This window comes from Equus quagga, chromosome 4, assembly GCF_021613505.1.
Source record: "Equus quagga isolate Etosha38 chromosome 4, UCLA_HA_Equagga_1.0, whole genome shotgun sequence".
Classification (NCBI taxonomy): Eukaryota; Metazoa; Chordata; class Mammalia; order Perissodactyla; family Equidae; genus Equus; species Equus quagga.
In genome coordinates this window covers 2,936,448-2,948,847 of record NC_060270.1, presented here as the reverse complement: position 1 = coordinate 2,948,847, position 12,400 = coordinate 2,936,448, and the positions used below count along the sequence as shown (strand labels likewise).

At 36.3% G+C, this 12,400-nt stretch overlaps 1 protein-coding gene across 1 annotated transcript in view; it reads right to left on the bottom strand.

Moving 5' to 3' along the window:
* The window catches only part of ARL6 (ADP ribosylation factor like GTPase 6), a 38,732-nt gene that overhangs the window by 15,808 nt on the left and 10,524 nt on the right, over positions 1-12,400 (bottom strand). Inside the window, exon 5 of the mRNA XM_046659602.1 lies at positions 8,797-8,891. Within this exon, the coding sequence (XP_046515558.1) occupies positions 8,797-8,891 (95 nt within the window). The remainder of the gene's footprint in view (positions 1-8,796; positions 8,892-12,400) is intronic.

The window sequence follows — 12,400 nt, the reverse complement described above, 5'->3', positions numbered from 1 at the left end:
TGGTGGAAATGGAAACTGGTGCAGCAGCTATGGAAAACAGTATGGAGGTTCCTCAAAAAATTAAAAATAGAAATACCATATGACCCAGCAATTCCACTTCTGGGCATTTATCTGAAGGAAACAAAAACACTAACTTGAAAAGATATCTGCAGCCCCACGTTCACTGCAGCATTATCTACAACAGCCAAGACAGGGAAGCAACACAAGTGTCCATCAGCAGATGAGTGAATAAAGAAATTGTGGTGTGCATACACAATGGAATATTATTCAGCCATAAAAAAGAAGAAATCTTGCCATTTGTGGCAACATAGATGGATCTTGAGGGCATTATGCTAAGTGAAATAAGTCAGACAGAGAAAGACAAATACCATTTGATCTCACTTGTTTGTGGAATCTGAAAAAAATTAAAAAATAACCAAATCCATAGATACAGAGAACAGATTGTGGTTGCCAGAGGTAGGGGGTGGGGATGGGGTTTGAGGGGGTCAAAATATACAAATTTCCAGCTATAAAATAATTAAGACATGACAGGGCTGGCCCCGTGGCCAAGTGGTTGAGTTCATGCACTCTACTCAGAGGCCCAGGTTTCGCCGCTTTGGCTCCTGCGTGCGGACATGGCACCATTCGTCAGGCCACACTGAGGCGGCGTCCCACAGGCCACAACTAAAGGTACTCATAACTAGAATATACAACTATGTACTGGGGGGCTTTGGAGAGAAGAAGGGAAAAAAAAGAAGATGACTGGCAACAGATGTTAGCGCAGGTGCCAATCTTTCAAAAAAAGAAAAGACCTGACATGTATAGCACGGTGACTATAGTTAATATAACTGTATTATGTATTTGAAAGTTGCTAAAAGAGTAGATCTTAAAAGTTCTCATCACACACGCAAAAAATTTGCAACTGTGTGGCGAGGGATGTTAACTAGTCTTACTGTGGTGATCATTTCACAATATATACAAATATCAGATCACTTTGTTGTACACCTGAAACTGATATAATGTTAGATCAATAATATCTCAATTAAAAAAAAGAATGTTCTTAGAAGCTTTATTCATAATTGCCCTAAACTAGAAATAGCCCAGATGTCAATCAGTGGGAGAGTGGATAAACAAACTGTGGTATATTCACGTAACAGAATATTACATAGCAATTAAAAGGAGTATATAAGTGATACATACAACACCACGGGTGACTCTGCAAAACATTACACTGAATGAAAACACCTAGGCACAAAAATGTATGTACTTTCCCCCCTATTTATATGAAACTATAGAAGAGGCAAAATGAATCTGGTGATAGAAATCAGATTAGTATTCCTGGGCAATAAGTGTGCATGCTGATTGGGAAGGGGCGTGAGAGAACTTTCTGGGGTGATGAAAATGTCCTGTTTCTTGATAGGGAGTGTAGTTACATGAGTGCATGCATTTGTCAAAATTACTGAACGACATACTTAAGATTTGAGCATTTCATTGTATACAACTTATACTTCAGTCTTAAAAACAGTTCATATACACTGCAGCTGAGAAATCCCTCCTTTGGGAATCTATTCTACAAAATAAATGCATCAGTACATAAAGATACATGGACAAGGCTTCAGTTGAGGAAACCAAAGTTCTCACTGTGTATGAAACTGGAAAGGAACGGTTTCATCCTGTTGGTCAATATTACAACACTTTTTGGGGAGAAAGAGGAAAGATTAACATAAAGGGAATGAAGAATCAAAAATGTATTCTCGACTAAGATAAATGACCGATAACTTTTTAAAAGGGAAAAAGTCACATAAAACATACAGGCTGGATAATTTTCCCCCATGAATATTTGAATAAGCTTGATGTTGTCCGAGAAAAATACAAAAAACATTGTGGTTAAGCAGCAAGAATTGTTAGAAAGCCCAATGCTATTCCTGTTCCATTTCTAACAAATTCATATTTCTCTTAAATCACCATCTTTTTCTAAAAGTCCTAGCACAAAGACCACTTAAAATCTTTTGGGGAGCAAAATGGTGGGGTGAGTTGACCCTCCAAAATACAACAAAGGATTAGAAAAACTGAATTTCAGAGAATAAATCTAATGCCAACACGTGAGAGACGTACAATACCAAGAAGGCGGAGAACACAGACCTTGCTGACAGCCTCCGAGGCGCCGGAACGGTAGGAGAGAACATCGCTCCCTCCCCTAGAGTCTGCCATCGCTGCGGCATGGGTCGGGAAGGAGCGGGGGAGGGGCCGCGCGACCGGGGATCATCCAGGACTCCTGCCGCTGATTCAGTGGAAACCCGCTGACAGGGGGAAAGCTTCCGTCCGCGGGGACCCCATAAATCAAGGGCCTTGGGAGACCAGAGAACAGAACTGATCTGAACCCAGACCGGCGTGTGAGTAACAGCCCCTCCCCCCCAGCAAAGCCAGTGGGCGCAGCCATCTTGCCCCAAGGCGGAGAGCTAACACGCCGCTCTCGACCCCCATCTAGTGGCAACAGGCTGTAACTGCAACTGAATTCTACCACCATGAGAAAAAACCGCTCCTCTACCATCCAGCAATTTATAAAAGCCCCAGACCAGAAGGAAAACAATAAAAACACAGAATTAAGTCCTGAGGACTTGGAATTAGGTAAACTAAGTGATAATGAATTCAGAGCAGCTATAATCAAAAAACTCAATGAGATAGAGAGAAAGAGAGAAACAAGCCAATGAGTTCTGGAGTTACTTCACAAAAGAGACTGAAATTATAAAGAAGAATCAAACAGAATTACTAGAGATGAAAAACACAATGGACCAGATAAAACAGAATATGGATTCCCTGAATGCCTGTGTAGACACCATAGAAGAGCAAATTAACATAATTGAAGATAGACAGGCTGAATGGCTCCAGACAGAGGAAGAAAGAGAACTAAGAATTAAAAACAATGAGGAAAATCTCCGAGAGATAGTGGATTCAATGAGGAGTAAGAACTTAAGGATCATAGGAATTCCTGAGAACGTGGAAAAGGAAAATGGAGCAGAAAGTGTGCTTAATGAAATTATAGAAAAGAACTTACCAAATCCAGGGATTGACGGAGAAATGTGTGTTGAGGAAGCTTTCAGATTTCCTAGATTTGTCAACGTAAAAAGACCTACCGCAAGGCACATAGTAGTACAAATGGCAAGAAGGAAACATAAAGGAAGAATACTCAGGGAAGCAAGAAAAAAGAAGAGAATAAGCTACAAAGGAACTCCTATCAGACTTTCAGCAGATTTCTCTACAGAAACCTTACAAGTTAGGAGAGAATGGAGTGACATATTCAAAGCTTTAAAAGATAAAAATCTTCAGCCAAGAATACTCTATCCAGCAAGAATTTCCTTCAGATATGACGGAGAAATTAAATCTTTTCCAGACAAACAGAAGTTAAGGCAATTTGTAACTAAAAGCCCTCCACTACAAGAAACCCTCAAGAAGGTTCTCATACCTGAAAAAAGAAAAAAGGGAGAAAGGGGTCACAAACCACAGACTAGGGAGACCGATGGATAGAACCAGAACAGGATAGCAAATATTCAACTATAGCATTAGGGTAAAGGTAAGGAAACTACCAAAACAGGGATGATCTTAGCACTCTAACTACAAATTCATAAGACGAGTTGGAATAAAAAATGAAAATAATTATTTAGGAGGGGAAGAGCAAAGGGTCTAAATCAGTATTGGTAAAGCAGGTAAGAGACCACCAGAGAATAGACTATATTATACACGAGATTCTAAATGCAAACTTCAGGGTAGCCACTAACCTAAAAAACAGAACAGAGTCACAAAACATAAATAAGCAAAAATCTAAGAAACCCAGCATAAGAAATTGCAGTATTAAATGGATAGGCTAAAGCACACAGGAAAAGAAACACAAGAAAACAAGATAATGAGCGACAGATTGACAGCATTAAGTCCACATGCATCAATAATCACTCTCAATGTAAACGGATTGAACTCTCCAATAAAAAGACACAGAGTGGCAAAATGGATTAAAGAACAAGATCCAACAATTTGTTGCCTCCAGGAAACACACCTCAGCCCCAAGGACAAACACAGGCTCAGAGTGAAGGGGTGGAGGACCATACTTCAAGCTAATAGCAAGCAAAAAAGGGCAGGTGTTGCAATTCTTATATCAGACAAAGTGGATTTCAAAATAAGACAGGTAAAGAGAGACAAAGAGGGACAATATAATGATCAAAAGGACACTTCATCAAGAAGAAATAGCGCTTATAAATATCTATGCACCCAACACAGGAGCAGCAAGATTCATAAAGCAACTATTAACAGACCTAAAGGAAGATGTTAAAAACAACACAATAATAGTAGGGGACCTCAACACCCCACTCACATCAATTGACAAATCATGCAGACAGAAAATCAACAAGGAAATAGTGGAGCTAAATGAAAAACTAAAACAATTGGGCTTAATAGACACGTATAGATCACTTCATCCTAAAACAGCTGAATACACATTCTTCTCAAGTGCACATGGAACATTCTCAAGGATAGACCATATGTTGGGAAACAAGGCAAGCCTTTACAAATTTAAAAAAAATTGAAATAATAACAAGCATCTTCTCCGATCATAATGCTATAAGGCTAGAAATTAATTACAAGAAAAAATCTGAGAAAGGCACAAAGATGTGGAGACTAAACAACACACTACTGAACAAGCAATGGATCATTGAAGAAATTAAAGAAGAAATCAAAAAGTACCTGGAAACAAATGAAAATGATAACATGCCATACCAACTCATATCGGATACAGCAAAAGCTGTATTAAGAGGAAAATTCATCACAATACAGGCACATCTTAACAAACAAGAAAAATCCCAAATAAGCAATCTTAAACTACACTTAACTGAACTAGAGAAAAAAGAACAAATAAAGCCCAAAGTCAGCAGAAGGAGAGAAATAATAAAAATCACAGCAGAAATAAATATTATTGAAACGAAAAAGGCAGTAGAAAGGATCAATGAAACAAAGAGCTGGTTTTTTGAGAAGACAAATAAAATTGACAAACCCCTAGCCAGACTTACAAAGAAAAAAAGGGAGAAAGCTCAAATAAACAAAATCAGAAATGAAAGAGGAGAAATAACAACAGACTCTGCAGAAATACAACGGATTATAAGAGAATACTACTAAAAACTATATGCCAACAGAATGGATAACCTAGAGGAAATGGATAAATTCTTGGACTCCTACAATCTCCCAAAGCTCACTTAAGAAGAGGCAGACAATTTGAACAGACAAATCACAAGGAAAGAGATTGAAACAGCAATCAAAAACATACCAAAGAATAAAACCCCAGGACCAGATGGCTTTCCTGGGGAATTCTACCAAACTTTCAGAGAGGATTTAATACCTATCCTTTTCAAGCTATTCCAAAAAATTAGGGAAGATGGAACACTTCCTAACACATTCTATGAGGCCAACATCACGCTGATACCAAAACCTGACAAGGACACCATGAAAAAAGAGAACTACAGGCCAATATCACTGATGAACATAGATGCAAAAATTCTAAACAAAATTTTGGCAACCAGAATTCAGCAATTCATCAAAAGGATCATACATCATGATTAGGTGGGATTCACACCAGGGACACAGGGATGGTTCAACATCCGCAAATCAATCAACGTGATACACCACATCAACAAACTGAGGAATAAAAACCACATGATCATCTCAGTAGATGCAGAGAAGGCATTTGACAAGATCCAACAGCCATTTATGATAAAAACTCTGAACAAAATGGGCATAGAAGGAAACTCCCTAACAAAATAAAGGCCATATACGACAAACCCATAGCCAACATCATACTTAATGGGCCAAAACTGAACCCCATCCCCCTGAAAACAGGAACGAGACAAGGATGCCCTCTATCACCACTCTTATTTAACATAGTACTGGAGGTCCTGGCCAGAGCAATCAGGCAAGAAAAAGGAATAAAAGGAATCCAAATAGGGAGGGAAGAAGCGAAACTCTCGCTGTTTGCAGATGACATGATCTGATATATAGAAAACCCCAAAGAATCCATTGGAAAACTCTTAGAAGTATTCAACAACTACAGCAAAGTTGCAGGGTATAAAATCAATTTGCATAAATTAGTAGCATTTCTATATTCTAATAATGAACTAACAGAAAAAGAACTCAAGAACACAATACCATTCACAATCGCAACAAAAAGAATAAAATACCTTGGGGTAAATTTAACTAAGGAAGTGAAGGACCTATATAATGAAAATTACAAGGCCTTTCTGAGAGAATTGGATGACGACATAAGGAGATGGAAAGACATTCCATGTACACGGATTGGAAGAATAAACATAGTTAAAATGTGCCTTCTACCTAAAGCAATCTACAGATTCAACGCCATCCCAATCAGAATCCCAATGACATTCTTTACAGAATTAGAACAAAGAATCCTAAAATTCACATGGGGCAACAAAAGACCCCGAATTTCTAAAGCAGTCCTGAGAAAAAAAAACAAAACAGGAGGCATCACAATCCCTGACTTCAAAACGTACTACAAAGCTACAGTAATCAAAACAGCATGGTACTGTACAAAAACAGGTGCACAGATCAATGGAACAGAATTGAAAGCCCAGAAATAAAACCACACATCTATGGACAGCTTATCTTCGACAAAGGAGCTGAGGGCATACAATGGAGAAAAGAAAGTCTTTTCAACAAACGGTGCTGGGAAAACTGGAAAGCCACATGTCAAAGAATGAAAATTGACCATTCTTTTTCACCATTCACCAAAATAAACTCAAAATGGATCAAAGACCTAAAGGTGAGACCTGAAACCATAAGGTTCCTAAAAGAAAATGTAGGCAGTACACTCTTTGACATCAGTATTAAAAGGATCTTTTCGGACACCATGTCTTCTCAGAGAAGGGAAACAATAGAAAGAATAAACAAATGGGACTTCATCAGACTAAAGAGCTTCTTCAAGCCAAAGGAAAACAGGATTGAAACAAAAAAACAACCCACCAACTGGGAAGAAATATTTGCAAGTCATATATCTGACAAAGGCTTAATATCCTTAATATATAAAGAACTCTCACAACTCAACAACAAAAAATCAAACAACCCAATCAAAAAATGGGCTGGAGACATGAACAGACATTTCTCCAAAGAAGATATATGGATGGCCAACAGGCACATGAAAAGATGCTCATCATCGCTGATCATCAGGGAAATGCAAATCAAAACTACACTAAGATATCACCTTACACCCATTAGAATGACAAAAATATCTAAAACTAATACTAACAAATGTTGGAGAGGTTGTGGAGAAAAAGGAACCCTCATACACTGCTGGTGGGAATGCAAACTGGTGCAGCCACTATGGAAAACAGTATGGAGATTCCTCAAACAATTAAAAATAGAACTATCATACAATCCAGCCATCCCACTACTGGGTATTTATCCAAAGAACTTGGAGTCAACAATCCCAAAAGTCCTATGTACCCCAATGTTCATTGCAGCATTATTTACAATAGCCAAGACATGGAAGCAACCTAAGTGCCCATCAACAGATGAATGGATAAAGAAGATGTGGTATATATATACAATGGAATACTACTCAGCTGCAAAACAGAACAAAATCATTCCATTTGCAATAACATGGATGGACCTTGAGGGAATTATGTTAAGTAAAATAAGCCAGCTAGAGAAGGATAATCTGTGTATGACTCCACTCATATGAGGAATTTAAAAATTCGGACTAAGAGAACAGTTTAGTGGATACCAGGGGAAAGGTGGGGTGGGGGGTGGGCATAAAGGGTGAAGTGGTGCACCTACAACACGAATGACAAACAGTAATGTACAACTGAAATCACACAGGATTGTAACCTATCATTAACTCAATTAAAAAAAAATTCTTTTGGCTTGAGTAAGGCCAGAAATGCAGAGTTCCACAATACTTACTGGAGCATTGTTTGTAGTGTGGAAAAATAAAAAGAGTATCTATCAGTAGGTGAATGATTGAATGAATGGTGATACACTCACAGTATGGCATATCAGGCACCATTAAAAAGAATAATTACATATATGCAGTCGGACTTAAAGGATTTCATGCAGTGTTATTTGAAGGTAGGAAGATGCAGAAGAGCATATAGAATATGATCCCATTATAGTCAATAACATTGACAGTCCTCATAGCCCCCAACCCCATATATACCTTTAGTACCTGTATATGTATGTATGCAAGGATGCACATATGTATGCGTGTGTGTGTGTGCATATATATATGTGAATGCTATGGTATATATAAAGGTATGAGAGAAAAAAACACCAAACTGTTAATACTGGTATCTTGAAAGGGGTGGGGCTGACAGTTGGAATTTAAAAACAGAAAAGATTTGTTTTAAAAGAATTCCCACAATAAATCTGTAAGAAATACTGTGATTACACATACATACATGCACATGTAAAGATGGTAACCAAAAAAACCTAATGAGAGTTGAAAGACATGGCTTTTTACTTTTTTCCTTACTTGTTTTCTGTCTGCATTTTTTGCTATTGACACATAGTCTTTATGTAATCTTAAGAAAAAGGCATTTTTATTTTTGGAAAGCATTGCAAATAGCTTTGAAATTTAAAAGATACACAGTGCTATAGGTAAAAATATTATGAATTCTGCATTATGAATATGTTTTAAAGTTCAAAAATTTTAAACAAAAGATAATTACATTGTGTAAGCAACACTTTTTGCCAACACCCAAGAACAAAACATGCTATGTAAACAGACGCCAAAGCAACAGATCTCACAGACTGAAAGACACAACATACCTGGATGGTTGAGAAGGGTATCGAGTTCCTCCTTGGCCACAACCATTCTTAGTCTATCACTACTGTCAATGACAAAAATAATGGCTTGTCCTTCTCTGTATAATACAAAGAATGAGAAAAATTAAGATAAACCTACATATTTCTCCATGTTTGGTATTCATCTGCATTTCCTAACCTGTATATTATCTCCTCATATCTTATGTCCACTTATGATTACAGGCTTTGGTGCTGTTTCTTATTAGATTATATAAGTGATTAATATAGTAACTATTAGTCATATTTCATGTAACAATTTCTTTTTATTTGGATGATAATATGATAAATTTAATGATTTATTTCATAATTTTAAAAAATTACAAGAAAAACCATAACCATATTACACAGATACAATGATTAATATTTTCGTGTAAATCAATTTTGACATTTCCTTTGTGTACACTGACATATGAATATCTACATCTGTATTTAAATGGGACCCTGCTTTTCCACACCCTGCCTTTCTAATATACATGAACATTTCCTTGATCTTTTTGTGCAGTATAGTTTGATCTACTTTCATATGAAACATTAAAGCTCTACACCAGTGTTTCCTGAATATTTTTACCATAACCACAGTAAGAAATACCTTTTACTTTAAGATGCAGTAGACACCTAAGTATATGTAAATATATTTGAAATAAGTCTCCTGAAACAATACTTACAAACAGCTTTTACTTTATTCTATTTGATTTTTCTAAGCTGATCACCAGCCAGTGAACCGGCTTAAGAATTCAATTATAGGGCCGGCCCCATTGCCGAGTGGTTAAGTTTGTGCACTCCACTTTGGCGGCCCAGGGTTTGCTGGTTCAGATCCTGAGGGGCGTGGACTTATACACTGCTCATCAAGCTGTGCTGTGGCAGCGTCCCACATAAAAGAACTAGAATGACACACAATTACATATCAGGGCTTTGGAGAAGGAAAAAAAAAAAGAGGAAGATTGTCAACAGATGTTAGCTCAGGACCAATCTTCCTCACCAAAAAAAAAGCATACTTAAAAAAGAAAAGGAATTCACTTATAGATCCCACTGGCACTTCAAAAATCACTGATTCTCTCTGTGCCTTTCTTTTAATGGTGATGAGGTATGACATTGCATGGGTGTGTCATCAAATATTGTGCCAAACTTCTATTGTTTGACTTACAGGTTATTTCCAATTTTCATTATTATGAAAAATTTGGGGATAAACATCCTCCTAAACACATTTTTAAAATTTCTTGATACTTTAAGATTTGTGCTAAGGAATAAAATTTCTAGGAATACATACAAAATTTAAAGTTTCAGATAAACACTGACAAATTGTCCTCCAGAAACACTGTATCAATTCATACTACTACCAGTGCTTTTCCCACCCCCTTGCCAGCACAGTTATCATTCTTTTCCATTTTTGCCATTCTAATAGCACATTATCTTACTTGGTTTTCATTAATTGCTAGTGAAGTTCAATATATTTTCATATATTTATTGGACATTTATACCTTTTTGTGAATCACTTATTCCGGCCATAAATTAAGACTTTGAAGTTCAATGTCATTAGTAATCAATGAATATAAAAATCGAACAACTTTTTAATACTGTTTTCTCCCATCATTTAAAAAAAATGCAGATCATCACAGTCACACAGTACCAGGAGATACAGAAACTGATACAGCTGGAAATATCTATTAAGAGCTTTAAAAATGTTCAATCGCTTTGAGCCAGTAACTTTTATTTCTGGAATTTATTCTAAGGAAACATGAACTATGACAAAGATTTATGCAACAAGATGTTACACGAAGGTTTGTTTATAATGTTCAAAAACTGAGAATAGCCTTTATGTCCCAAAATAGAGAAATGATTAAGCAAATTTTGGCACAGGCACATGAAAAAATATTGGGCAGCCGTTAGACTTGTATTCTTTGCCTGTTTTTTTTGATTTACTCTTACCATAGAATGTTAATTGGAAAAGCAGGATAAAAATCTATCTATGGTACATAATTTAGAGGGTTCCTTTCTCAATTACGTAAAGTACAAAACATATATTTCAAAAAAGAGGAAACATATCAAAGAGATTAACAATGGTAAATTTATTAATAGTGAGATTTATGGAAAACAATTTTTTATATTCTTTTCTATATTTTCCAAACATTACAAAACGCGCACTCCTTATATTTTATACTTTATTTCTTTTTTAATGGTAAGACTAATATGCAAAAGTTATATAACAATTAACATCACAGAATCATATAAATGCCAAAATAAACTTCCTTTATAATATTATCATTCCAAAAACAAATGCCATTAATGGTGTGGTGCACATTCCACTGATAAATTTTCTTCTCTCTCTATATACTAAGCACATATTTTTATTAAGAATATTTTTCTTTATATAATTGAGATATTAAAAATGTCAGTACAAATAATGCTCAACACATATTCTTCTCTGTATCTTTGCCCACTAGTCCTAGAGATACTGTACTTTTCACAAAGCAAAAATGATGGCTGGGGCATGAACATTTTTCATTTTAACAGATATTGATAAATTACCCTGAAGAGGATGTTACATTTCCACTGTAAGAGTGGCCTGTTTTGCCAACAGTAGACTTAATCTTTTTAACCCCTTTCAGTCTAACAGATTAAAATGTACTTGTTCTTTCATAATTGTTAAAGTATAGAGATACAGGAAATAAGTTTACTATTATTGTAGACTTCTCAATAGTAGCCATATTAACCAATCTACAATCTATCTATAATATTCCTGAATTCATTAACTTCTTCCAAAAAGATTTTGAAGAAAAAGGAGTTAAAATCAGAAAAAGTTTCCTCTTGTTGAAGTACTATTTTCTATGTTTTTGTTCCCTGTAATTAAAATAAATGTTATGTTTAAAATAGTAGCTGAAGTAAATACATTTTTAAAAAAGGGAATCATTTATCAACTAATTAGAGGAGGAATAAAAACAATTCTATACTAAAAACTCAAGTTACCTGAAAAAACACCCCAAACAAAACAAAACCAAAAAAACAGTCACATTTCCCCAGGGAATTTAATGCAGGATACCACCAAGATGCCTCTTTTCCTTGTTCAAATGGATCCTCAAATCTAAAGCACTCTTTTCTCTGTACTTCAGAGCTCCTCTGCATCTCCGTGATTTAAAGAGGCCTTCAATCTATTAGTACTCACTGAAAAGAATACCTGGAACACGTCTCCTCTGGTTCACATCCGAGGAATACACTGTCCTGTGTTTCCACGTTAAAGGAAAGAATCAATCACTCAAAATTAAAATCTGATCTGGCAGTCATCACATACCATTTCAAGGCAAGAGTTACAGACAGTGACAAGAGGGCATTTCCTCAAAGGCTGCTGTTTGTAAGTTTCAGACTCCAAAAGTGAGCCACATGCTGTCTACGGAAGGGAGGAGCCTGGCAGCACTGCAGGTTAACGAATTCACGTTAACACCACGGTGAACCTCAAGAGGGTACAACACACCGGGATCCCAGCACCTTGCAGCTGCTAATATGAAGTAATTAGTGAGAGCTTGATTTGCATATGCTGAAAAATATCTTGTTTAGAATGCTTGTAGAACAAATA